This window comes from Gymnoscopelus microlampas (genome assembly GCF_963454915.1).
Source record: "Gymnoscopelus microlampas genome assembly, chromosome: 5".
NCBI lineage: Eukaryota > Metazoa > Chordata > Actinopteri > Myctophiformes > Myctophidae > Gymnoscopelus > Gymnoscopelus microlampas.
Window position 1 is genome coordinate 13,179,466 of NC_139942.1, and position 25,296 is coordinate 13,204,761.

General features: G+C 39.6%; 4 protein-coding genes across 6 annotated transcripts in view; 2 read left to right on the forward strand and 2 right to left on the reverse strand.

Annotated features, from left to right (window-relative positions):
• The window catches only part of LOC311046270 (uncharacterized protein), a 249,409-nt gene that overhangs the window by 96,153 nt on the left and 127,960 nt on the right, over window positions 1-25,296 (reverse strand). The gene's annotated exons all lie outside the window — the stretch shown is intronic.
• LOC311045925 (C-type lectin domain family 17, member A-like) overlaps window positions 1-25,296 on the reverse strand; it is a gene marked incomplete at its 5' end in the record, with an annotated part of 158,061 nt that overhangs the window by 32,159 nt on the left and 100,606 nt on the right. The gene's annotated exons all lie outside the window — the stretch shown is intronic.
• Window positions 351-4,851, forward strand: LOC311045927 (interferon-induced very large GTPase 1-like; the record flags this gene model as incomplete). The annotated part of the gene is made up of 2 exons (XM_084057999.1): window positions 351-3,291; window positions 3,880-4,851. Exons 1-2 carry the CDS (start codon window positions 358-360, stop codon window positions 4,849-4,851), a joined length of 3,906 nt encoding a protein of 1,301 aa, XP_083914125.1. The 5' UTR covers window positions 351-357.
• On the forward strand, window positions 17,765-24,972 carry LOC311045929 (E3 ubiquitin-protein ligase pellino homolog 1-like; the record flags this gene model as incomplete). The annotated part of the gene is made up of 8 exons (XM_084058002.1): window positions 17,765-17,847; window positions 19,246-19,375; window positions 19,814-19,915; window positions 20,719-20,871; window positions 21,941-22,129; window positions 23,392-23,565; window positions 23,701-23,734; window positions 24,926-24,972. The coding sequence occupies 8 exons, from the start codon at window positions 17,765-17,767 to the stop codon at window positions 24,970-24,972; spliced, it is 912 nt and encodes a 303-aa protein (XP_083914128.1).

The following is a 25,296-nucleotide window of genomic DNA, read 5'->3' on the forward strand; positions in this document are numbered from 1 at the left end:
GGGCTTTCTGCTCCATATCAGATTGTATTAACATACTTTTTTATTTTTTTGCTCATTTTAAAGGTCGGCCACGGACTGCAATATGTGAACATTTCTGAAAAGATCAGCCCAGAAGTCGAACGTTCAAGAGAATTTAATGAACTGCTTTGCAGACTTAACCTCGAACACAACTATCAAGTTAAGTTGTCAACTGCTGACTTTCTGAAAATAGGTCCTTCCATAAAAAAGCCTCATGAGATAACTGAGAGAGATGTAGCTCATGCATTCCTTCAGAAGTTGTTGATGCGAGCCAGGTACATTCCAGTAACAGTAGCAAGTACAGAAGAAGACCATTTAAAAGACAATCCAGATTCTGACATGGTTGCCACAGAAGAAAGTTTATTTGATATTCTAAGCATGGCCAATGTAAACACTGATCAGAGTATTAAGCATTGTCATGTCCATCCAATGGATGTTCAGATGGCTGTGTTTCACTGCTCAGATAGCTTTCTCAGGCAGAACATGATCACCAAATTATCACAGTGTCAATATGCCTTACCTTTGCTTGTGCCTGACCCATTCACAAGGGACATCCAGTGTCCTTTGTGGACATTTAGGCAAATAAGAAAAAGTTGGAATGTAACTGATAATTCAGGTGCCATTACATGTAGGAACTTGCCTATTTGCCAAGCTGAGACACCTATGGTGTCATTTTTCCGACTTGGCTCAGTGTCATCATCTAAATCTCAGCTGATGAATACCTTGATCAATGACCGTCACAGCACGTTCTTTCATAGGAATCGTCCAGGTGCCACCAAATCTCACTGCCTGATAGATGGTATGGCAGAGATTGCCTGGTACTTCCCGGCTGGAAAAACAAATGATGCTTTCTCTGACTGTGTTGCCTTCTGTAATCTTCATGGAGATGCCCTATCACTTGAAAAACAGCGTAACATACTGATCGATAAGGCTTCAGTCAATGTTGTCCTTTTACCTACTCTGGGAAGAGGTGACAAAAGTATGACAATGGTGTCAGACCTTTTTAAGGGTCCAAAACCTCTCATTTGTCTCCTTGCTGATAATGACTCTGTTGCAAAACAGATAAAACTAGGAAAGTATACAATGGGTGTGAAGGATAGAAGTCAGTCAGATGTGGCTGAAGAATTGAACCGAATCATTAGAAACATATTGTCAACATCAAAAGCATCCTTCCAACTTGAAAGCATGGGAAATGCTTCTGGGATCAAAACAGATGAAGAAGACCCTGAATGCAAAAAAGGAAAATCTGCTGCTACGAAGATTGTTCATTTACTTGAAAGAACAGAGCTGTCAAAGATCAAAGACACATTTCTACCACGTCATGGGCACTTGTGGCATGAGTGGTGTAGAGTGAATAAAGAGCTGTACCACCTCAGCGGAGACCTTGAGAAGGACAAATCTGAAAAAGAAAAGAAGATGACACAAATTAGACAGGAACAATGTGACAAACCATCCAGTGAGCTGATGCAGATGTTTATTAAAAACCTGCAATCTCCAAAATTGAATGAAAAACTCTACTTCCTAAAATGGATTGAATTCTTTCTGGATAACGTCTTCACAGATAAACTCTCTGAAATCAACAAGGAATATGATAAAAAGTGGTCTGAGGTCTTGGCTTTGAAAAAGAAGAAAGAGCAGGACACATCACCGCTGCTGAAGAAGAAGCAAAAGGAGTTGGAGGACATTTCAGATAAACTACAGTCAGCAACTGTTGGAGTTGAGCACATCCTGAGAGAAATAGGACAAATCTATGAAGCCTGTGCATGTTTTAGTAATAGAGAGAACTTGTCTCATTACCCTAAGCTGGCTGCAGAGCTTATGATAGCAGGACAGCCAGTGGAACTGATGGATGGAGATGCAGCTCATGTGCCTTTAACATGGATCACAAGTGTTCTAGGTGAGGTCATCAAAACACTCGGAGACAAGAAAGTTTTTGTTTTGTCAGTTTTAGGCATTCAGAGCAGTGGGAAATCTACAATGCTGAATGCAATGTTTGGCTTGAAGTTTGCAGTAAGTGCTGGCAGGTGCACTAGAGGGGCTTTCATGCAGCTAGTGAAAGTGTCAGAGGAGATCCAGAAAGACTTCAAATTTGACTATGTCCTGGTTGTGGACACTGAAGGACTGCGTGCTCCTGAGCTGGCAGGGCAGGACACTCGTCACCATGACAATGAATTGGCAACATTTGTCATTGGCCTGGGAAACATGACTTTGATCAACATCTTTGGAGAGAATCCAGCTGATATGCAAGATGTTCTTCATATTGCTGTTCAGGCCTGCATGAGAATGACACAGGTTAAACTGTCTCCAAGTTGTGTGTTCGTTCACCAGAATGTTACAGCTATTGAAGCTGGTGACAAAAACAAGGTGGGAAAGAGACGTCTACAAGAACAACTTGATGAGATGACCGAGTTAGCTGCCAAAGAGGAAGGTTCTGCTGCAAAGTTATTCAGTGATGTCATTGCATTTGATGTAGAAACAGATGTGAAATACATTTCTCAGCTGTGGGAAGGCAATCCACCCATGGCCCCTCCAAACCCAGGTTATAGTGAGAGCATCCAAGAGCTGAAGAACACAATCCTCTCAAAAGCATCTAAGTCTAATGGATTGACACTATCAGAATTCAACAGCGCCATTAAAGACTTTTGGGATGCCCTGCTCAATGAAAACTTTGTTTTCAGTTTCAAAAACACACAGGAAATTGCACTGTACAGAAAACTTGAAAAAGAGTACGGGAGATGGACCTGGGATTTAAGGCAATCAATGTTGACAACTGAAAACCAACTTTTCATCAGAATTGAAAATGAAAGACCACCATTGACCAAAATTGACCACCATGATCTTGTCAAAGGCATTAATAAGAGCCGAAAAGAGGTGGACGAAAAAATGAAAAAGCACTTTGACGATAACAGTGTTAAAGATACACTGTTACAATGGAAAGGACGATTTGAAATCAACATTGAGAATTTCCACAATGATCAGGTGAAAGGAGCTAAACAGAAGCTAGAGAAAATCATTCAACAAAGAAATGCTCGAAAAATGCTGGATGACAAGAAGACAGATTATGAGAACAAGCTAATAAAAAAGAGCCAAGAGCTTGCCCACAAATTAAAAGAAACAGGAAAGGATGAAAAGGCACTTGCAGAGGAATTCAACATTGTTTGGAAAAAGTGGGTTTCTGACTTCACTGCTAATATTCATCCCATAAAGGAGATCAACATTCATGACGATATTGATTCTGTCCTTAAAGAGAATTTCAGTGGAACACTGCCGAATGTCATAGCAAAATGCAAACAAGATTACAAAAAAATATCAAAAATTGCAAATTATTATGATTATGTAAACATAATCAAAAAAGACAATGCTGATAAAACTTTTCTACAACATTTTGGACAAGCTGCAACTCACTTAAAAAATAAACTCACCTCGGCTAATCACACACTTCCTCAGGAATATGTTCAACAGATAAAAACATTCATTGATGAGGTTGAGGTCAAATCCAATGCCTTAATTAAGGCCAAACCTGTTAACACTACAGGTTATGATATCAGTTACTTGTATGAAGTAGCAAATATGGTCCAAACCAAAGTGAAAAAGTTTGGAATGGGAGATGAATATGTCCTTAAAACTGAGTTCACAGTTGAACTTCTACTTCATGTATTTGACATTGCAAAAAGTTGGCTTTTAGAGTCTCACAAAGAATTCAAAAAGAACAATGATGCACTCGCTTATTTGGAAAACAAAAAGGACCAATACTATAACGTATTCAAAAGCTATTGTAAAGGTAGCTCATTGGCTGCTGTGCTTAGTGGATTACTTTGCAGTGAAGTTAAAGTGTCTACAATTCAAGCTGTATGTGACAAGACTGCCATTGACTTGGCTGGACAGATGAAATGTGGATACCCTCCCTTCAGTGGGAATAGGAGGGACTTGGAGAAACATGTGTTAAAATCACTAGCAGAGCAAGAAAAGTTTAGCAGTTATGTGAACTACATCAGCAATCCAAGGAAACACGTAGAGACATTTATAGAAGAAAATGTTAAGAAATACATTTCACACAATGACAACGAAGTACGCTGTATCATGAAGAAGAATGTGGAGGACATAGTCAGGCGTCTGAATCAAGCACTGAATGACGCGACAGCAAAGTTCAAGTCTCTGAATCAACACAAAAACACTGACATGTGGCTGGAGGAGTTTTCCAGTCAGGTAAAAGGTTACCTAAGATTTACTGCTACCAACTGGGTTGGTAATTTCAATGACACAGATAGCTTTGACTTTGACTTTCTTAAAGGGGAGATTCAAAAAGGCTTTGATTCCATGAAGGCAGATCTGGACGGCCTCTCATTCAAAATGGTGGATGCCCGAGAGAAACCAGATAGCATTCTTATCGACCAACTGTGCAGGTGTTGCTGGGTACAGTGTCCTTTCTGTAAAGCCATTTGTACCAACACCCTTGAGAATCACAGTCCAGATGATCACATTGTCCCTTTTCATCGTCCGTCTGGAATCACTGGATGGCACTGGACAAACACAGTGGAACTTTGCATTTCTTTCTGTACAACAGATGTTGCTAGTGATTTAATCTTCTTCCCTCGAGGAAATCCAGGGGAGAGCTTTCCATACAAAGGGTATCGGACAGCTGGTCCAGACTATGCTAACTGGAGAATTACCCCTGATGAATCAAAACTGACATACTGGAAATGGTTTGTCTGTCGATTTCAAAAGGATCTGGAGGATCGTTATGGCAAAAAATTTGAAGGCAGTGGAGAAATCCCTAAAGAATGGCGGGAACATACAAAAGAGCAAGCTATTGATAGCTTGAAGGACATGTAGAGTAGACTGTGAATGGGCCACAAACAACCACAACATACTATATCAAATACCAGAGTTATTTTTAAAGTTAAAGAAGCAAGGCAAGGCATGGCAATTGTATTTATATAGCACATTTCAACAACAAGGCAATTCAATGTGCTTTACACAGAATATCAAGCAAAGGAAACAGAATAATACAATTACACAATGACATTAGGATGCACAAAACAATATGAGTACAAATGTATATAGATACCGCTACCGTGCAGAGGAGAAAAGAAAAGAGAAAAATAACTCAATCAAAGGCAGCAGCAAACAGAAAGGCCTTTAGTTGTGTTTTAAAATAAATAAGAGTGTCACCAGACCTGCAGTTTTCTAGGAGTTTGTTCCAGGTATGTGGAGCATAAAAACTAAATGCTGCTTCCCCACGTTTATTTGTGGTTGTAGGAACAGAAAGCAGACCTTTCCCAGATGACCTGAGAGGTCCTGATGGTTCATGATATCGTACAAGATCAGAAATATATTTTGTCCCTAAACCATTTAAAGCTTTATAGACCAACCAATTATTTGACACACAGGGAGCCAGTGTAAGGATTTAAAAACATATTTTGTTGTTTGAGGGAAGGGATACCCTGAGGGAGACAGTACATCAGTTATTACTGGATTATTAATGTAAAAGTCCATTAACGTGCCTGGACTTCGTGATTCTTTTTTTTTGTTTTTAAAGCAACTGGTGTGACAGTCATTTGAAAGAAGTAGAACAAAATGCATGTTTTTCCCCATCCTAAGTTATGAGTATTTGTTGTACTAAAATAATGATGATTAACTGGAAAACATTGAGTCATGAAATGTCTTTATTTTATTTGTTACTTATTTGTTAATCATTAAGCACAATCTTGTCAATTGTCCATTTACACCGTATATTATATAAGTGATAGATGCAAAATTCAATTGGATTGGGCCATTGTGTTGTCATGTACATGGAGTGATCTTCAACTAATTAAACCTTTTGTGTAATTGACAAAAATGTTTCTCTATAATATGATATTAAAACGTAGAGAAGAAACTATTTGTGTGTGCATCATTAAAGCTACAATCCATTACTTTCATGTCATAACCTGGGTGCTGAAATTGTCTCTGTTGATTTATAACAGAGAGCACTTTAGAGTTAGTTTTATGCAGTGTTATTCAGTACCTCCAGCAACCAGTAGTGTCCTACTCCACACCAGGGAATAAATGTATTGAGACATGTAATGTCTCAATAGAAGAGCAGGTAGACCAACTACAACCATTCCATTGGTGTTAGCTATATTGTATGGGTTATGGGTTGGTGCGGTAATGGACAGTTGACAATACAGCAAGAAAACAACATGATACAGTAATACAGTAGTATTTGTTTTTTCTTCAGAAAAGCTGTATTATAGAAAACATGAAGACAAAAAAGTTCTGAAAAAAGGTATACATATCACACAGTAGTTACATAATGACTCTTCAGTTGATAAAATGGTTTAAAGTACAGTAGTTGCATTTCCAGTCACATCTCCTCTAACTCTGATGTAACTGACGATGTCATGACATCACAGTTGAGGAACTGAACTTCCTGTCCATCCAGAAAGCTCCATTTTAACCATTTAGACCATGGGGTCTTCAACGTTTTTGATTCAGCAGGGACCCCTTCACTACATATTGTATAAAAATATGTTGCAGATTAAACTTTTCATAGATTTCATAGATACCTTTATAGACTTGTTTGACAGCACTGTCATCAGTGTTGGATACATTTATGGTTTTGTTTATTTACACATCTTTTTGCAAATTTTGGATTCATGTTAATGAATATTTTCAGACATTTAACCACTTATAAACCCTTAATTAATATACTTGACCTTTAACTCTGTACTTAGTCTGCTCTTGTAGATCGGCTATTTTCTGCTAATGTTCCCCTCAGGATAGGGATTCTAGGGTTCAAGTGGTTAATGTAAAAAAATAAATAATAATAATAATAATAAAGTTTCCAATCACACAAAGATTTGGCGGCCCCCTGTAGTAACTCTGAGGACCCCCTAGAGCTTGTAGATCTGCTATTTTCAACCATGTATATATCAGGCTTTGAGTTGTACACGAGCACAGACCAATCTGCATCATCATGGAAACGAGGGTCATCTGCATCACAGCCGAAGCTAATCCACAACCTGAATGAAGATTTATGACATCTAAGGAAAATAAAAATGTTTTGTTTTTATGCACCATCAGCTGCAGCATACAGTAACAGCAGCTATTCTTCCTGGAGACCACAAACAACTTTTCATTGTGACAGTGTTACATAACAACTTACACCCTAAAACATAGTGACATGAGTAATGATTAATTCCTAGTCAAATATGCTGTTTTAATCTATTTTAAAATACAAATTTACCATTTTCTTGTGTGATATTTCTGATATTTCTAGATTCCATTTATGCATAGCTCAGCATGCCATGTTTATTTAATTGAGTTTGTCTGATCTTGCTTTTGGAAAGGTGAAATATCCTCCTTTCATGTATGGTAGAGTAAACATGTATTATACAAAATAAATGAGTCTTTGCAGAATTAATGAACAGAGTAATGTGTTTTTAACAAATATCCAAGCTAGACAATTATGCATTACAACAGCATTAGTTCTGTATTCAGAACCTAAACCCACTGCTCTGTTTTGTACATTTATAATGTCTTTATTTTATCCATTGTAGCACTAGATCATAATGTTGGAAAATAATCAAGATTGGACAATATTAAAGCCTGAATCCCCTGTTTGGTTCAGTTTGTATCAACCATTTCCCACATTATAGAAGTACCATTTCTCATCCTAGCAACTATCTTATTCATGTGTTTTGTCCAAGGTAAGTTACTGTCTAAGATAATTAATGTGGACATAATTTGTAGAATAAGTTACGGTATTTGTATAAATGGTTTACCTAAAGTCTAATGTCTTTTTCACACCTACTTAGAAAGGACGGGTGTGTAGGAGAGAGCAGCCAGGTTAGAGTCAAAAGAACTGGTCCTGCACACTATTCACTTACAAAACATTATTTAACAGAAAACATTTTGGTAAACTGACCTTCATCAGGTATCTAAATCAACTGAATAGACATACTGGCCCTCATTTATCAACGCAGCGTATAAACCGGCGTATATTTTTCCATATATTCGGCCGTACACCAACGTCGAAGTCACATTTATCAACGCATCCTACACAGCTGATCCGAGCTTACACTTGGTCCCAGCGTTGATAAATGTCACGGCTGAAACGAGCGTCATTTAAATAACACGCCCTTAAATATTCTCAAAACGCCCCGATTTTACGACATGAAGACGAACCAGAATACGACCAAAGACATGAAAAGCCAATAAGAAACAGTCCCCCCCCCCCCCCCAACAGGGCCAATGTGTAGGGGAGACCGGAGACAAAAGTAACACTTTTTGTATTTGCCTTCATAATTCACAGACTACTTCAATTATCGTAGTCATCTTTTGCTATAAGAAACATATATATGTGCCCTAATTAATAATACGATTTATAAAATCCCATATTCTAGCTAGAAACACCTATACTAACTTAGGCTGCTGATGTTAATTTGTGACCAATAACATAGGGATACAATTCATCTAAGTTAAAATTAGCTGACATCTTATCTTTTGACAGCAGAAGGAAAATATCCTACTGTACACTCAAAAATGTACATTTACACCTTAAAATCAGTTTTTTGTTGAAAACTTCTGCTGAGATGAAATGATCATTCTATCCTTCCATAGGCAAAGAGAGGACCCTACTGAGCATGTGCACAACTCTCACCCCTCTAGCTTATTTCTAATTAGAATTATTGAGTGTGTTACCTTTGCCCCCTGTTACTTTTGTCCCCAGTCTCAGAACATTTTAGCTCATTTTTTTAATTTTTAATTAATTTTAATTAATCATGTACTTATGATATACTTGGAATTGTTTTTAATTGATAAAACGTTGTGATTTTTTTTTTTTTTTAACTGTTTTTAAATATTTTGAAATAGTATGTATATCTTTTTTAATTTAGGAAACGAAGAAAAGGGGATATTATTTGCAACCCTTCAAAATTGGTCCACGACCCAAACATGGGTCCCGACCCACTGTTTGGGAAACACTGTAAACTAGGGGACACGCACAGAAGTGAGGTCCAATCATTGAGTCACACCAATCAGTTACTGGTAGTAAAGGTGGTAAGTGCACAGTGGATATTAAAACCATGCACTCAAAATGCAATAATAATAAATAATAAGTAAACAAATAAAACAATAGAAAGAACAGAACATTACTTATTGAATGGATAGTGTTAAATATGAAGAGTGTCTACTGAGTCATGTAATCCAGTCAATCTGTGGTTTGTCCCAGGAGAAATTGCAATAGTAAACATTCAAGGTTATTTATGATCCATCCATCCATCCAAATAATATATTAAACGTTGGTTGAAATGTGAGGCCTTAATTGGACACACAACCATCAGATACTGGGCACAGCTCCAGATTTCAGACGATCACCTATTTGGTCTGTGGCTTGAAAGTGGTCGCTGCATATCCTGAGTTCTTGCTTGTACGTCTTCAACTGTTATGTTGTCGTTTCCAATTGCATCCAGCCATGTCTGGCACAAAGTTGGGGGGGGGGGTCTAAAATATCTACAGTAAATACTAAACGTAACCACTTCAAAACTGTCTGGGGCTATCACTAAAGCCAGAGTACGCCTAAGGAAATAATTTGATGACTGGTAGGAGACTCAAAGAGTCTCCATTGAGTTTATTATTTATGTGTCAGACTTTCATTAATAATCATGGATATACTAAGATATCAATAATGGGAAAGAAATATATCCAAGAGTCCATTTGAGGTGCATATCACGATAATAAAAAATACTGACTTTAAACTAGCGATTACAAACATTAAGTGTTTATGAAAATGTGTAGCCTACTAAGGCAGAGTTTTTCAACTGATGTGCTGAGTCTGAGTTGACTGAGTGTGCCGTGTACACTGCTAACATGTCCATATCTCAAAACAAGGCGGAAAAATGGACCGCTACTTCGGTTGTGACATTTTCGAGCCTGGTTGAGCTCCGTTCTACACTCAGTCACTTTGTGCTAGTGACGTAGGGCGTAGGCTATCAGGAAACAGCTGTGTGTAGGTACAGTAGGGGTCTGCTATCAGAATAGCCAAACCAGGGACCACATGTGCAACTAAATTGCACACATATGGGGCGCTACAGCAGTGTTACAGAATTGTAAAGCCATAACTCGCTAATAGGATGGGATTTTCAGGCTGCATATCAACCAGAAAAACCTAGTGTGTTCAAATAATGAATGAACTACTCAAGTTAATCATAGGACATTGTTATTTCTGCATACTGATACCTGTCTATCTCAGTTTGACAACAGCCAGATTTAATCAACTGAAAAGCCTTTGATCAGGCTGCATTGTCAAAGGACTGTGAATCAGAACTTTGGCCAAATACATAATCGGTTTGGGGGTCCTTGACATGAAAAAGCAGTCCTTCTCAAACATTATCAAGTCAAGGACCCCCGCATTGATTTGTATTTAGCCACAGACCCCTTATTCAAATATATGTTGTGCCAGGGACTTTTTGCAAGATGATACATTTTTTTTGGCTATTTGGCTATTGGCTATTTTCAAACAGCTGAGGTATAAAATAGGTTTAAAGTGGTTAAACTGATTTTGATGCTTTATTCATACATTTTCCTGGGGACCCCCTCGGAACCCCTTCAAGGAACCCTGGGGGTCCCTGGGCCCCACTTTCAGAACCACTGCCATAAAGGACCATACCTGCCAGTTTAACATGAGGGTCCTTTGTCATTCTTGAAAGCCATTTTTTATTTCTTTCCCATTATTGAAATATGGGTATATCCATGATTATTATTGAACGTCTGACACATAAATAATGAAATAATAATAAATAAGTGAGAACTACAAACCGTACCTCTGGCCTGACCTCTGGACTGGTGGAAATAAATATAAATCACATACAGGCTATACATACTGTATACAGTACAGTATGTGGCAACTGTGGACTGTAGCAGAGCTGCTCTTAGCACATGTTTCTATTGGGTTCAATGAGAGCTTTGAGAGTACAATTGACCAGTGTTTAGCTTACATCTAATTAACATTATGAAGTAATTTGCTGAATAGTATACTAGTATTTTAAAGGTGTTCTAGTGATATTTCTAGGTTAAAACCAAAAAAAAAGTTATTAGTTAAAAGGTTAAAACTATATTCTGATAATCATTGATATAGAACAGGGGTGTCAAACTCATTTTGGGGTAAGGGCCACATTGGTCTAAAGGTGACTTGATGAAGGCCGTGACCAGTTGCAGACACGCATGTGCGCTCGCGCACGTTTTACTTACACAGCTGTCACAATTGGCTTTGTTTTTCAGCCTGTCCTCTCAGTCACTGCTACAACTGCCTTTACACATTTGATTTATTATTAAGAATTGTATTATTGGTATCACAGTTGTAGGCTACAATAAATGTTGTAAGAGAGGTGAAGAAAACATGCTATTTTTGTTTAAGGAGCCCCAATAAACCATTTTAAAATAGAATAATTACATTTGAAATACCGTCTCTGCTACAAATGTATACATGGGTACACAACCTTTCTTTATGCAGGCCTGCTTCCAACAATCAAACTCAGACTTTTTTGACAATGAATCACCATATTATGTCTAAATGCTTCCAAGAAATAACCACTTTTTTAAAGTTAAAAAACAACAACCTTTTTAATGATTGCCAAAATGGCAATTTTACCTGGGGTAGCCAGCGTGACATTTCATCTCAGTCACTTGCTGCTTCCAGGCACCTGACATCTCTTTTTGCATTAACCAACCTGTCAATGTCAGCGACCATGCCGTTTCTGAGCAGTTATTTTCATAATATTATATAACTCAGCTCCCAAGAGAAGAGTGCACATAAAATGAGGTAGAAACTGAGCTACACTTTCTAACCACTTGCCCACTGTACCAAGCATCAGAGACACATACTTTACACAGATTAATCACCCAAGGAGAGTTTGAAATCATGATTAACTAGAAAAAGTGCTCCTCGGAGCACAGGTCTCCACCAGGTCAGGTAGGTTATTGTGGGCCAGCAATGTTCGGAATTCGCCAATCTGGATCGAATGTGAAAAAACGGACGGATCCGTCTTGATCACTTTAGAGAGAATGTGTACCGATCTGCGAGATGTTTGGACACAATTTGTAAGTAAGTGAGTAATATAAAAGAAAGAATGTGCAAAAATCGGCCTCCTGGTGGCGTTATACAGTAGTAGGGCAATGTTAAAAGTGTGGCATTTGTTCTTCAACGTAGTGCAACTCTGCGTGCAAAGTTTCACCCCAATTGGACACTGCATTCATGATTTGCAGCATTTTGTTCAAAACGGGCCTTTGGCTCTATGCACAAGCTCTCCTCATATGCAGATGACCTTCTGTTGTACATTTCTGATCCGTCATCTTCTGTTCTTGCAATTTTACACATCCTAGAGCAATTCAAGAAACTCTCTGGTTACAAACTTAACCTCCAGAAGAGTGAATATTTCCCTGTTAACGCTCTGGCCGACAAGCTTCCTCAAACTCTCTTTCCCTTTAAAAAGGCTACGGAGGGATTTAAATACCTGGGAATATTCTTTACTAAAACTTTCATAGAGTTATTCGCAAAGAACATCAGCCCCCTGGTGGAACGTTTTAAGTCTGACTTGGCTAGATGGTCTACCTTGCCTCTCTCATTAGGACGTGTAAACTTGATAAAGATGGTGGTGTTGCCCCGTTTTTTGTATCCTTTTCAACATATTCCGATTTTCATCAGCAAATCTTTTTTTTATACTCTCGATCGGCTCATTAACTCATTTTTATGGTGTAATAAAAAGGCTCGAATCAGAGGCACGGTCCTTCAACTCAACCGAGGGTGGTTTAGCGCTTCCCAATCTCCGTCAGTATTATTGGGCATCTAACATACATAAAATAACTTTCTGGAATACTAATTTGATTTTTGCAGTACAACCCCAATGGGCCAACATGGAGGGAGCTTCCTCGAATCTCTCTTTATGGTCGGTGGTCTGCTCTCAACTACCCCTCCCGGTTAAGCAAGTGTCCAAAAACCCTATCGTAGTTAATACATTAAAGATTTGGAACCAGTTTAGAAGGCAATTTGGTTTACACAGGTCCTCAAATCTAGCACCCGTATACAGGAATCACCATTTCCTTCCATCATGTACTGACCCTGTATTTCGGATTTGGGCAGACAAGGGTCTGCGATCCATCAAAGACCTTTATACTGACAATATCTTCTCCTCATTTGCAGCCCTGTCTGCTGAATTCGACCTCCCTAAATCTCACATGTTTTGCTTTTTTCAAATCAGGCATTTTGTGAAAAGTCAGAACCCTCAGTTCCCGAACCGGCCACCTGACTCGGTGATAGACTCCTTTTTATCCCTTAGAGCGGGTGACAGGAAGCTTACTTCAATTATATATGACACAATCTTTGCAGTTAATTCGACTCATTTAGATTCCCTGAGGGCTACCTGGGACCAGGACCTCGGTATCACCTTGTCCAATAATCAGTGGGACCATGCTATAGACCTGGTTCACAGTCACACCTCTTCTATTTGTGCAAGGCACAAACTATTGCAGTGCAAGATATTACATAGAGTCCATTATACCAATGCAAAGCTGGCCAGAATATACCCTGAGAGGTCCGATGCTTGTAATAGGTGTAAACAATCGCCAGCAGATTACATGCACATGTTTTGGTCCTGCCCTAAATTGTCAACATTTTGGTCAGAGGTGTTTAACACCCTTGGGGTAGTGTTGGGTGAACCAATTGACCCGGATCCCCTCACTGCTCTTCTCGGAACCACAGTAATGCCTGTTGTGCGCAATTCAGCACGCCGAGTTATTGCTTTCACGACCCTACTCGCTAGGAGGCTTATTCTCCTTAAATGGATACACCCCTCTCCTCCTACACACAATAGATGGATTCAGGAAATCCTATACTGTCTCAAACTTGAGAGGATCAGGTTCTCCCTTAACGGCTCTTTGGAGATGTTTCATAAAATTTGGCTACCCGTTCTAGACCACATTGACACCCTAACTATGGTGGAAGAACCCACAAATTAGTGTCTCCCTTGAAGGAGAGACTAGACCAAACTCAAGTTCTCTCTTAACGACTCTTTTTACCATGTTTCTCCAAAGAATTTTAGTAACCCTTACCAGACCTCATTGGCACCCATATTACGAAATTAATTAGTGCTCTGTGCAGAGAACCCCCCCCCCCCCCTCCCCCCTTCTCTCCTTTCCCCTTCCTGGTATGATTGAGTGTCTTTGATTATTGTCTGTCTTGTTTGTTTTTATTTTAATTCTTATCATTTTCATGACCTCTCTTAACATGTACCATGATTACTTTACCCATTTTTATTGTTTGTTATAATGTGCTTTGTTTATTTGTGTTTTTTTGTCCAAAAAAATCAGACCTGTTTTTGTACTGCTTGACATGACTGACTTTAACTTGTCTGAAAAAAATAATAAAGAGATTTGTAAAAAAAAAAAAAAAAAAAAAAAAAAACGGGCCACTCCTACAAACTTTAGATGTCAATCTTAGCCAATCAGGATGGAATATGAAAAATCTAACAGAGCCGTCTTGATCACATGACTATAGAGATCATGTGTACCGATTTGCGTGAAATTTGGATAACATCTGAAGGATTAAATCTAAAACTGTGTTTTATGTAAGTCGGCCTCCTGGTGCCGTTGTAAAAGGCAGGTGTGAAAAATGCAGGGCAAACGTTTTTCTTTGGCCTCTAGGGAGTGTGCATACAAAGTTTTACACAGATCGGTGCAGTTATAGATAAAAAACAGAATCAGCCTGTTATAGCGCCACCATGAGGCTGATTTGATTTTTTTCTAGTGGCATTTCTTCCTTGGCCTAGTGGGAATGTGTGTGGAACATTTCACAGATATCGCACACCATGTTCATGATTTGAGTCATTTTGTTAAAAACGGAGCACACACACACACACACACACACACACACACACACACACACACACACACACACACACACACACACACACACACACACACACACACACACACACACACACACACACACACACACACACACACACACACACACTTACAAAACCATAAGAGTTGTTCATTTGGTGTCAGAAATAGTTAGACTATATATCCACATTGGAAAGGTTAGCTTGGGATAAGCTTTTGCAAAGTTGGTGCACAAATAGCAGCTGTTTTTCAAAAGTGTCTTTTTTTTATGTACTGAACAGTGTTTCCACAATTAATTTACACCATTTCAAGTGTGTTTAAAGGTAATTGCTCTGTTTATATGTACAGTGTTTCTGCAGTTTACAATTTAGGCATTTTAGCAGATGCTCTTAATCCAGAGCGATTTACAGTAAGCAAGGAGATCACGAGGTAATACATCAAATGCATAGAAATAGTAATCTAGGATCATAGGTAAACCAATAACCTATCACCAGTCTAAACAGTAGAATGTCCAAGAAATCTATTTCTATGTAACGAGGTCACTCGATGCAGACAGTGCAGGAATACACACAATGATTAGTAGTCTTTAAGGTGGTTGTGTTCAGTTTGATATCCTTCTCTGTCAGAGTAGCTCACACATCTTGCTGCTGTGTTCGCCCAGCAGATATGGGAGTTTTTTGTCATTAGTGTTTTCAAACTCTCCTTGGGTGATTGTAATCTGTGGGATGTACAGTATGTGTCTCTGTGTGTCTTGGTACAGTGGGCAGGCGGTTAGGAAGTGTAGCTCAGTTTCCAGTTCATTTCGTGTGCAGTGGGTGCTGTCTTCTCTAGGGAGCCAGGTCTGCCTATGACGTACCCTTACCTACATGTACCAGAAAATGAACATTTTCATGGCTTTGTAAGTATATGGTTATTGCGAAATTGCCACAAAAAAGGGGGAAAAGGCAATCGCTAAAGACGAGGGATGTAGTCAAGCCGCTTGTACATACACATGCATATCAGTATGTCAGTATGTCAGTGGTGGTACTAAAAACATTTTAATAGGACAAGAATGGTGTCCTAGTACACACACACACACACACACACACACACACACACACACACACACACACACACACACACACACACACACACACACACACACACACACACACACACACACACACACACACACACACACACACACACACGCACAATTCAATTAAATTTTAATTCAACAGGCTTTATTGGCATGAGAAAACAATGCCAAAGCAAAAGTGGAACAATGCAATCAAAACAAACTAATGTATGTACAATAAAAAGGGAATAGAAATAATGTGTAACTTACAAGACCATAAGAATTTTGCTTTTGCTGTCAGAAATAGTTAGACTATATATCCACATAGGAAAGGTTATGGATAAGCTTTTGCAAAGTTGTGCACAAATAGCAGCTATTTTTTGTTAAGTACAGTGTTTTTACAATTCATTTACATTATTTTTTCAAAAGTGATTAAAGGTAATTGCTCTGATTGTATGTACAGTGTTTCTACAATTTACAATTTAGGCATTTAGCAGATGCTCTTAATCCAGAGCGATTTACAGTAAGCAAGGAGATCACGAGGTAATACATCAAATGCATAGAAATAGTAATCTAGGATCATTGGTAAACCAAGAACCTATTATATCCAATAAATCTATTTCTATGAACCTAGGTCACTCGATGCAGATAGTGCAGGAATACAGACAATGATTGTTCTGTTTGATATCCTTCTCTATCACAGAAGCTCAAAAATATTGCTGCAAGCACATTGTTGTACTGTACTTCGCCCAGCAGATATGGGAGTTTTTTTCAAATGTTCTTCCTTGGCCTTTAGGGAGTGCACATACGAAGTTTTACACAGATCGGTGCAGTTATAAGTAAAAACACAAATTGGCCTGTTATAGCGCCACCAGGAGGCTGATTTGAGTGGCATTTCTTCCTCTGCTTAGTGGGAATGTGCATGCAAAATTTCACGGAAATCACACGCTGTGTTCATGATTTGAGGCATTTTGTTCAAAACGGAGCAGTCCTGCAAACTTTGAGAGCCATTCTTAGCCAATCAGGATGAAATATGAGAAATCTGAATGACTTTAATGACTATAGAGATACTTTGTACCGATTTGGGTGATGTTTGGAAAACATCTGTAGGAGTACTGTAAAAAAAAAGAAGAAAGATTTTGCAAAAAGCCGCCTCCTGGTGGCGCTATAACAGGCCCATGTGAAACATTTTGGGCAGAAGTTCTTCTCTGACATCCAGGGAGTGTGTGTGCACAGTTTCACTGCGATCATGCCAACGGTGCCGGAGATTAGCTGTTCACAAACGGAGGGGGCGACGAACACACACACACACACACACACACACACACACACACACACGCACACACACACACACACACACACACACACACACACACACACACGGACGGACGGACACACACACGGACACGCAAACGGACACGGACACGGACACACACGGACACGGACACACACACACACGGACGGACAGAGAGGGTGCAAAACATACTCTCTCGCCAGGCCTTTCGGCATTTTCAAACATTTTCATAATATTGAAAAATAAATATTTAGATTAACAAGCTTCGGGATTTGGTGCGGTGTGGGCGTGAAGATTTTGGCTATTTTTGCCGTACACTGAAGTATAAACAGGGCTTAAGTGGTTAAAGAGAGAATGCCTCATTTTAGAATTAAACCTAACACGTGTTTTTCCTGTGATGTCTGCAGGTTAAGTGTGGCGTAAAGGACAGCAACAACCACTAGACTTTGAAGCAGGTGACAGAGTGATTCGCTATCGGAGAGCACTGCACCACCCTTCCTCGGAAGGAAGCACCGATGTCGCAGTGGCAAGAAAATATGTCCTGCTCACCGGCCTCCATCAAAGGCCCAGTCAAATATGGGGAGCTCATTGTCCTGGGGTATGAAACGTTCATTTATTAATATTCATTGAATAAGCTCTATGCACAGCTGCCAATTCCTTCCAGTGTCCGGGTGCTGATAACTCTGAAAGTTAACTAAATGGAACGGAGCATTCATTAGAATCATTGGTACACCTATGAAAGAATTAAGAAAGCCGCCCAATGTCTTTCCAATACAGTTGCTGTGCATAGAGCCTATTGACCATGTTCCCACTGCGGTCATGCCAGTCATCATTTGGTCACTCATCACTTGGTGACGTACTGTACAATAAGAGCTAAATGGCCATTGTGTGAATGTGCTCAGTGGTTTTGCTAAAACACACATGGCTCTTGTACAGCATCGTCTAGAGTTAGACTTTAAAGGGTTGTAAGTGATATGTGTTTGTCTTTGGTTTACTGGAATGCTTACATTGACCTTCAACTACTGATTGGCATTTGTGACTAATTCCACCTTAATCGAGGGGATTTCAATTCCTTTTTAGTAAAAACGAAACAAAAAAAATGAAGAAAATAATAACCGTCCCTTACATCAATGAAGCTATCAATATTCTTATTTTGTCAGTTGTTGGCTTCAAATAGATTAAAAGTTCTGAAGAAAACAAAAAAAGTGAACCTTGCAGGTGACAGTGGTTTTGCTTTGACCAAATTTGACTACTCAAGCAAATAAATGCAGTGTGTAGGTTTTACATTCATTACTGTCGTTAAAATAGCCAATCTACAAGCTCACAGGGCTCCCATTGTGAATTTGTTGATCGGTTGTTTTCGCTATTTTGTAAAATGTTGGAAAGTGAAAGTGGTTAAGTTTGTGTGTTGGTTATTGACAAGAACTTGTGACTTAATAATAACTATAGATTCATTTATACTGAAAAAATAGGGTTTGGGACATGTCAGGTTTCCACCCGACAGTGACCATGTTGTAGTTTGAGTGGGAATTGTATAGTGTAGAGACAGATGGCTAGTTTAAGGGCAAGAGTCAGGGATCAGTATTAACTTGTCGGTTTACCAGCCACCATGGTGGGTAAAACCACAGTGAACTCTGCTTGTGTTTACTGCCAGCTCTGGTTGTGCAAAAAATGCAAGAAATAAGTGGTTAAGTGGTAAAAAGTGTGCCACATAAGTTCAAAGAAGAAGCGTTGTCAGTGAAAATAAACAAATGGGGACTTGTGGAAATGTTGGCAGACGTAACCTCGCAGGCCAAACACAAAGTGTTATAATCTATGTACTGTACATCATATAACCTGGCCAGGTTGATCCTATGACTCTTTGCCATGAAGCTCCATATTACAACACTGCCCACGCATACTTGCTGTTCCAAAGATTTGAAACCAAACTAAACTTGTCACAAACTTACTTTATTAACCACAGCGCTCCCACCACTGTTTCATCTTCTCTTCACAGGTACGATGGCTTCCTGCCCAACGGGGACGAGGCCAGGACAAAAAGCCACTTTGCTTTGTGCCAGAGAGCCACGGCCAACGGTGTGAAACCAAGCACTGTACACATGGACGGCACTCCAGAGGCAGCAAAGGTACAATCAGTGGTGGAAGAAGTACTCAGATTTGGGACTTTAGTAAAAGTAACAAAACCACAGTGTAAAACATACTTTCTTACTTGAGTAAAAGTTCAAAAGTATTAGCATATTATATTAGCAAAAGAAAACTTTTGCTATGCTGACAAGTCTTAAGTGTTTGAGTTCAGCGTGACTTGTAAAATAGTGATTGTGCATAAGATGGTGGCGTTATTACTTGATTTCCACCTAAGACCTGCAAATAATTGTAGTGGAGTAAAAGTACAATATTCGCCTCTGAGATGTAGTGGAGTAGAAGTAAAAGTATTGGAAATTGGAAATACTCAAGTAAAGTACAAATACCTCAACATTTTACTTAAGTACAGTATTTAAGTAAATGTACTTAGTTACTTTCCACCACTGGATGTTTCTAACAGTGAACTTCTCTGTGTTCCATAGGCTATCAGCATCATGGACCAGCACAGCATATCCTACACTCTCTCCCAAGCCTCCATGGTGGTGGTGGAATACGGTCCTGACAGCAATACGGACATGTTTCAGGTCTGTAGGATCCAACATGCATACATTATGCTTTGCACTATATAAACCAGTGATTCAGAACCATGTTGGCCGTGAGGATATTGCTAGTGGGCCCCCACATAATTGCCAAAACGCTAAGATTGTATTGAAAATATAACCAATACATATATCAATGAATAGGAACTTAAAGTATGCTACGTTAGTTGCCACTAGCCTCGGAAACCTATGCCTTTTGTTTTGTTACAAAAGAAAAAAAGGCTGGGCGAGCCATGCAGGAACGATGGTCTTAGGACCTTGTTATCTCCTAACCAATCAGAGTGCAGAGGGATGTTGCTCTAAATTTGGTGACGTCAGCACAAATGGGGGGGGGGGGGCATAGATTGGTGAAGCAATAGGAAGCGCCGCATGAATCCGGGCGGCTGGGTTTGGATCCGCCCTTCAAGACCATCGATTCGGCTCGTTCTTTCAGTCTAGTTGCCACTGATCCAAGGTGGAACACAGTCGATTGATTGATCATTAAAAATGCTGTATTCTGATAGTTATAGAGTGTTTGTTCAGTAAGAATCCGGTCTCTCCAGCTCTTTAGTGAAAACAACTAAACAATATTGGAACTGGAACATTTGAAGCTGATGAATAATTGTCTTCTCTCCTGATTGGCGGATAAGCAGGGTTAAGTGTCCTGCTAGGAATCAACCCTGGGACCTTTTGTTTCCAAGGCAGCCTCAATACCCATTCAGCTATCGCCACCCTCCTATAATGAGTAACTATAATGACATGACATCCCCAAAATAATGTGCAACCCCTTGTGTGTTTGTCTATAACAGATTGGGCGGTCCACGGAGAGTCCCATTGACTTTGTGGTGACGGACACAGTGCCCGACAGCCAGTCCTGCCGCATCATCTGCCAGAGGAGCCCGCCCTATGCCGCGCACATCTATGCCGGCGGCTTCGACTCCTCCAAGAACATCTTCCTGGATGTAGGTTATGAAATGTCAGATGAAATGTCTCATACACAATTGTGTTTGTATGACTGTGCAGGGAATCATAACTTGTTGTCTCCGCCAGGCCGAAGGCTTGGCGAGAGAGTATGTTTTACCCTCCGTCCGTCCGTCCGTGTGTCCGTGTGTCCGTCCGTCTGTCTGCGACCAGCTAATCTCCGCCACCGTTGGCCCGGTCGCTGTGAAACTGCACACACACACCCCTTTGATGCCACAAGCAGAACCTCTGCCCCACATTTTTCAGATCAGCCTGTCATAGCGCCACCATGAGGCCGACTTTTGCAAAACACATTTTTTGCTATTACTCCTACAGATTTTGTCCAAAAAACACGCAAATCGTTACACAGTATCTCTATAGTCATGTGATCAACACGGATCTGTCTGATTTTCCATATTCCATCCTGATTGGCTTCCAAAGTTTGCAGGATTGGTTCATTTTGAACAAAATGCCTCAAATCATGAACGCAGCATGCGATTTCCATGACATTTTCCACAGAGATTCCCACTTGGCCCAGGAAGAAATGCCATCCTTTTCACATTGGCCTGTTATAGCGCCACCAGCAGGTCTAATTTAGCAAACCACATTTTTGGAACAAAATGCCTCAAATCATGAATGCAGTGTCCGATTGTCGTGCAAGGCCTAAGAAGAAATGCCACCCTTTTCACATTGGCCTATTATAGCGCCACCAGGAGGCCACAATAATCTACCTGACCTGGCGGAGACTTGTGCTCCGAGGAGCACTTTTTCTAGTTTGATATTGATTCATCCGTTATGAACAAATGCATTCAAAATGAAAAACTGGAAAATAGGCAATTACAGCGCGTTGCAATGTGATGTGTTGTGAGCTTTTAGATCTGCTACTTTTGAAAAAAGTTTGGTACTTCTCCTTACTATAAGTACACGTATTTCAATGCCGATGCTTTTGTATTAAAAGTAAATATTTAAATACAGTACTTTTACTTGTTGTAACATAGTATTTTGTGGTATTGCTGCTTTTACTTTGGTAAAAAATCTGAGGATTCTTTCACCACCTTCCTCCCCCTGCAGGAGAACTCAGTTAAATGGAAGACGCCTGATGGACAGATGGACGGACTGACCACCAACGGCGTGCTGGTGATGCACCCGCACCATGGCTTCACTCAGGACTCCAAGCCCGGCCTGTGGAGGGAGATCTCGGTGTGCGGCAACACCTTCACCCTCCGGAAGACCTCCTGGGATCAGCAACGGGGGAAAATGGTGAGGACTATATACAGTATACATGTTCACAACAAAGAGTACACGTGCACAGACAAATGATCAAAACAAAATAAATCTAGAATAGTTGGCAGTGCACGTCATTGTGCGAAATCAAAGATACAGAAATCAGACGGTCACACAAACTTCCGTTCTGACGATTTAGTGCACCACATGCCTCCCTTTTTGCCATACATAAATAAAGAAGCAAACGATAAAGCACACACATCCATTCACTAATAACCAGGTGCTGGGCTGAGTTCAGAATCCAAAGAAAATAAGTTTTGCAATAAAGTTAGCTTTGGAGCATCACCCAGTGTCTCATACATAAATACACACATGACCCTGGTAGAAGATCACATAATAATAAAAGTGTTACTCTGCATCGCTGATTTGCGCAACATGCAAATTTTGATTCATCTTGTGACTTGTACGCCCTTGCTGAACGTGAAATTAGAATAAGCCAAGCGTGTTGCTTGGTGGGTGTTGTGTGCCATATTATTATTATTATTATTATTCATGCTAATATTATTATTATTATTAATGTTAAAATTATAATTATTATTATTATTATTATTAAGAAATCGGAATGGGACATTTCAACAGATATATTGGCATGAAAATAAGCTTAGTAGTGTAAGTGTAAATATGAGTAGTGTAAATATTTTGCATGTATTTCCTATTTTAGTTTGTGTTGGGGTCAGGGGGTCAGGTCAGGGGGTCCAAGAGACCCTTATTACATTCTCTGTATGTACATTTGATATTTGCATGTTGGTTTAATTTAAACCCTATACTTAATTGACTGGGGTCCTCCAGGGGTCTATAGTTTGTCCCCTCCCTCTTCCCCTCTACACCAAATCCTTTGGCCTATTTTGATCGAATGTTGGCCTATTATGACATTCCCAGAATAGGAATGCTCGGGTTCATGGGGTTAATATCAGCTAGGCCTAACCATCAATTTATTGAGTTATAACCCATGTACCCATTGGGTTTTGCCATTTTAGTTGTATTATAGAAATTGAATTGTATAAATGTATTAATCTTGATTGATTCATTTATTTGTATTTCTATGTACTGTATGTCTGTACCCTCCCCCAAACACATTTGCACAAGCACTCAAAGTACCACAAAATGGAAATAAGCTCTCAAGCTTCTTCTGTTTAGTTTTATGCTTTGGACAAAGCATGTTCAAATCTATGTTCATCATATATATTTGCATTCTTGTCTACAAAAAACATCAACCAAATCTTATGTTCTCCGTCCAGGTGGACAGTGAGTCTCAGGAACTGGTGGACGGCTCGCTGATCGACCTGTGTGGTGTAACCCTTCTGTGGCGCACGGCCGAGGGCCTGGCGCTCATGCCCACCATGGAACACCTGGAGGTCCAGCGCCAGGAGCTTTACGCCGGGCGACCCTGTTTTGTTTACAAAGCCCAAAAAGTAAATTTGTTTATATGTTCTCGCAATTATTTGAACAACTACTAATCATCAGCTATAATGATGGTGAGAGCTCATACTGTACAATACCATACTGTGCATGTTGTTGAAATGAAATAACATGACTGTGTTCAACAGGATGGTGCTGGCATCTTGAAGGATCCACAAAGAGGTGAGCTTTTATTGTCCTTCAATATTTCAATGCTTGATGAGGTATCATTATCATTAGGGGGCCAAGCACGTAGTGCCGTGGTCCCCTATTGTTTTTGTTGGTTCTATTATTCTTCCGGCGTTTTAGTATTTGCCTAACCATGCAGTTGTTTTTTTAACGAAACTCTGCAATATGGTAGAGGGCTATGTCAAATGGCGAAGACACAAAACCCTCTACCATTGGCCAAAGGGTGCTGCTATAGCACTCAATTGAAAATGCAAACTTTGAACCGGTATAACTCATACCCTGTGTGAGCTATACCATGAAACTTCAATACACATATGTCTCCTCATGGCGAACAACTTAACCTCTTTGACTTTTGACCTCTGACCTTTAGATCTCCCACCATTTTGAATTATATCAGTTAAATTCTAACTTGTCTTGGGGGGTTTGATCAATCTGCACAAAACCTTCTACACAGGGCTTGATTAACACCCCTGGGGGCCCCTGGGCACTGAAGCTCCAGAGCCCCCCACCCCTGTGTGCGTGCACATACATGCACACACCACATACTGTATTCAAGCCATGATTAAACCCAATCTTAATCATTTGAGCTTAGAAACTGTGTATCATATCGAGTCCATCTTACACCTATTGCTCAAAGGCTGCAGTCCATGCCTATACAACACAGTCTATACAGTGCTATTCAGTTTCATAGACCAACAACAGCTATTTCTTCACTCACAATATATACAATGGCTTAAATCATTCCAAGCAATTATATGACTGCAAGCAACAATGCAAATATAATAATGCAACACAGTAAAGGGGCTTACAACTAAAGTTACAGCCAGTATCCACTGGCTAGCATTCATAAGAATGGAAATTCATATTATTATTATTATTATTATTATTATTAGTATTACCCTTATTATTATTATTATTATTACCCTTATTATTATTATTATAATAATTATTATTATACCTCAAAGCTGTTGATGCTGGAAGCTCAGAGATGAAGTTATGAACATAGAACACATTCTCACAAGTGAACATACTGAAAGCTTATTAGAACCAGTAAACTTGTGACTGAACACCTCAAAGTTTATTACACTTACTTTCAGGGAAACATTTGTTATGACTAATTATATTTAAACAACACAGCATTGAGTTTACTGTAATGGTTTAACCTGTATTTGTTTATACAAATAGGTTCCTCCGATGAAGTTAGCATCAAGAACACGGCTGAGGTAAGATAACTAACTGTATTTGGTGTCACAAGACATTCAGGGCTTTCTGCTCCATATCAGATTGTATTAACATACTTTTTTATTTTTTTGCTCATTTTAAAGGTCGGCCACGGACTGCAATATGTGAACATTTCTGAAAAGATCAGCCCAGAAGTCGAACGTTCAAGAGAATTTAATGAACTGCTTTGCAGACTTAACCTCGAACACAACTATCAAGTTAAGTTGTCAACTGCTGACTTTCTGAAAATAGGTCCTTCCATAAAAAAGCCTCATGAGATAACTGAGAGAGATGTAGCTCATGCATTCCTTCAGAAGTTGTTGATGCGAGCCAGG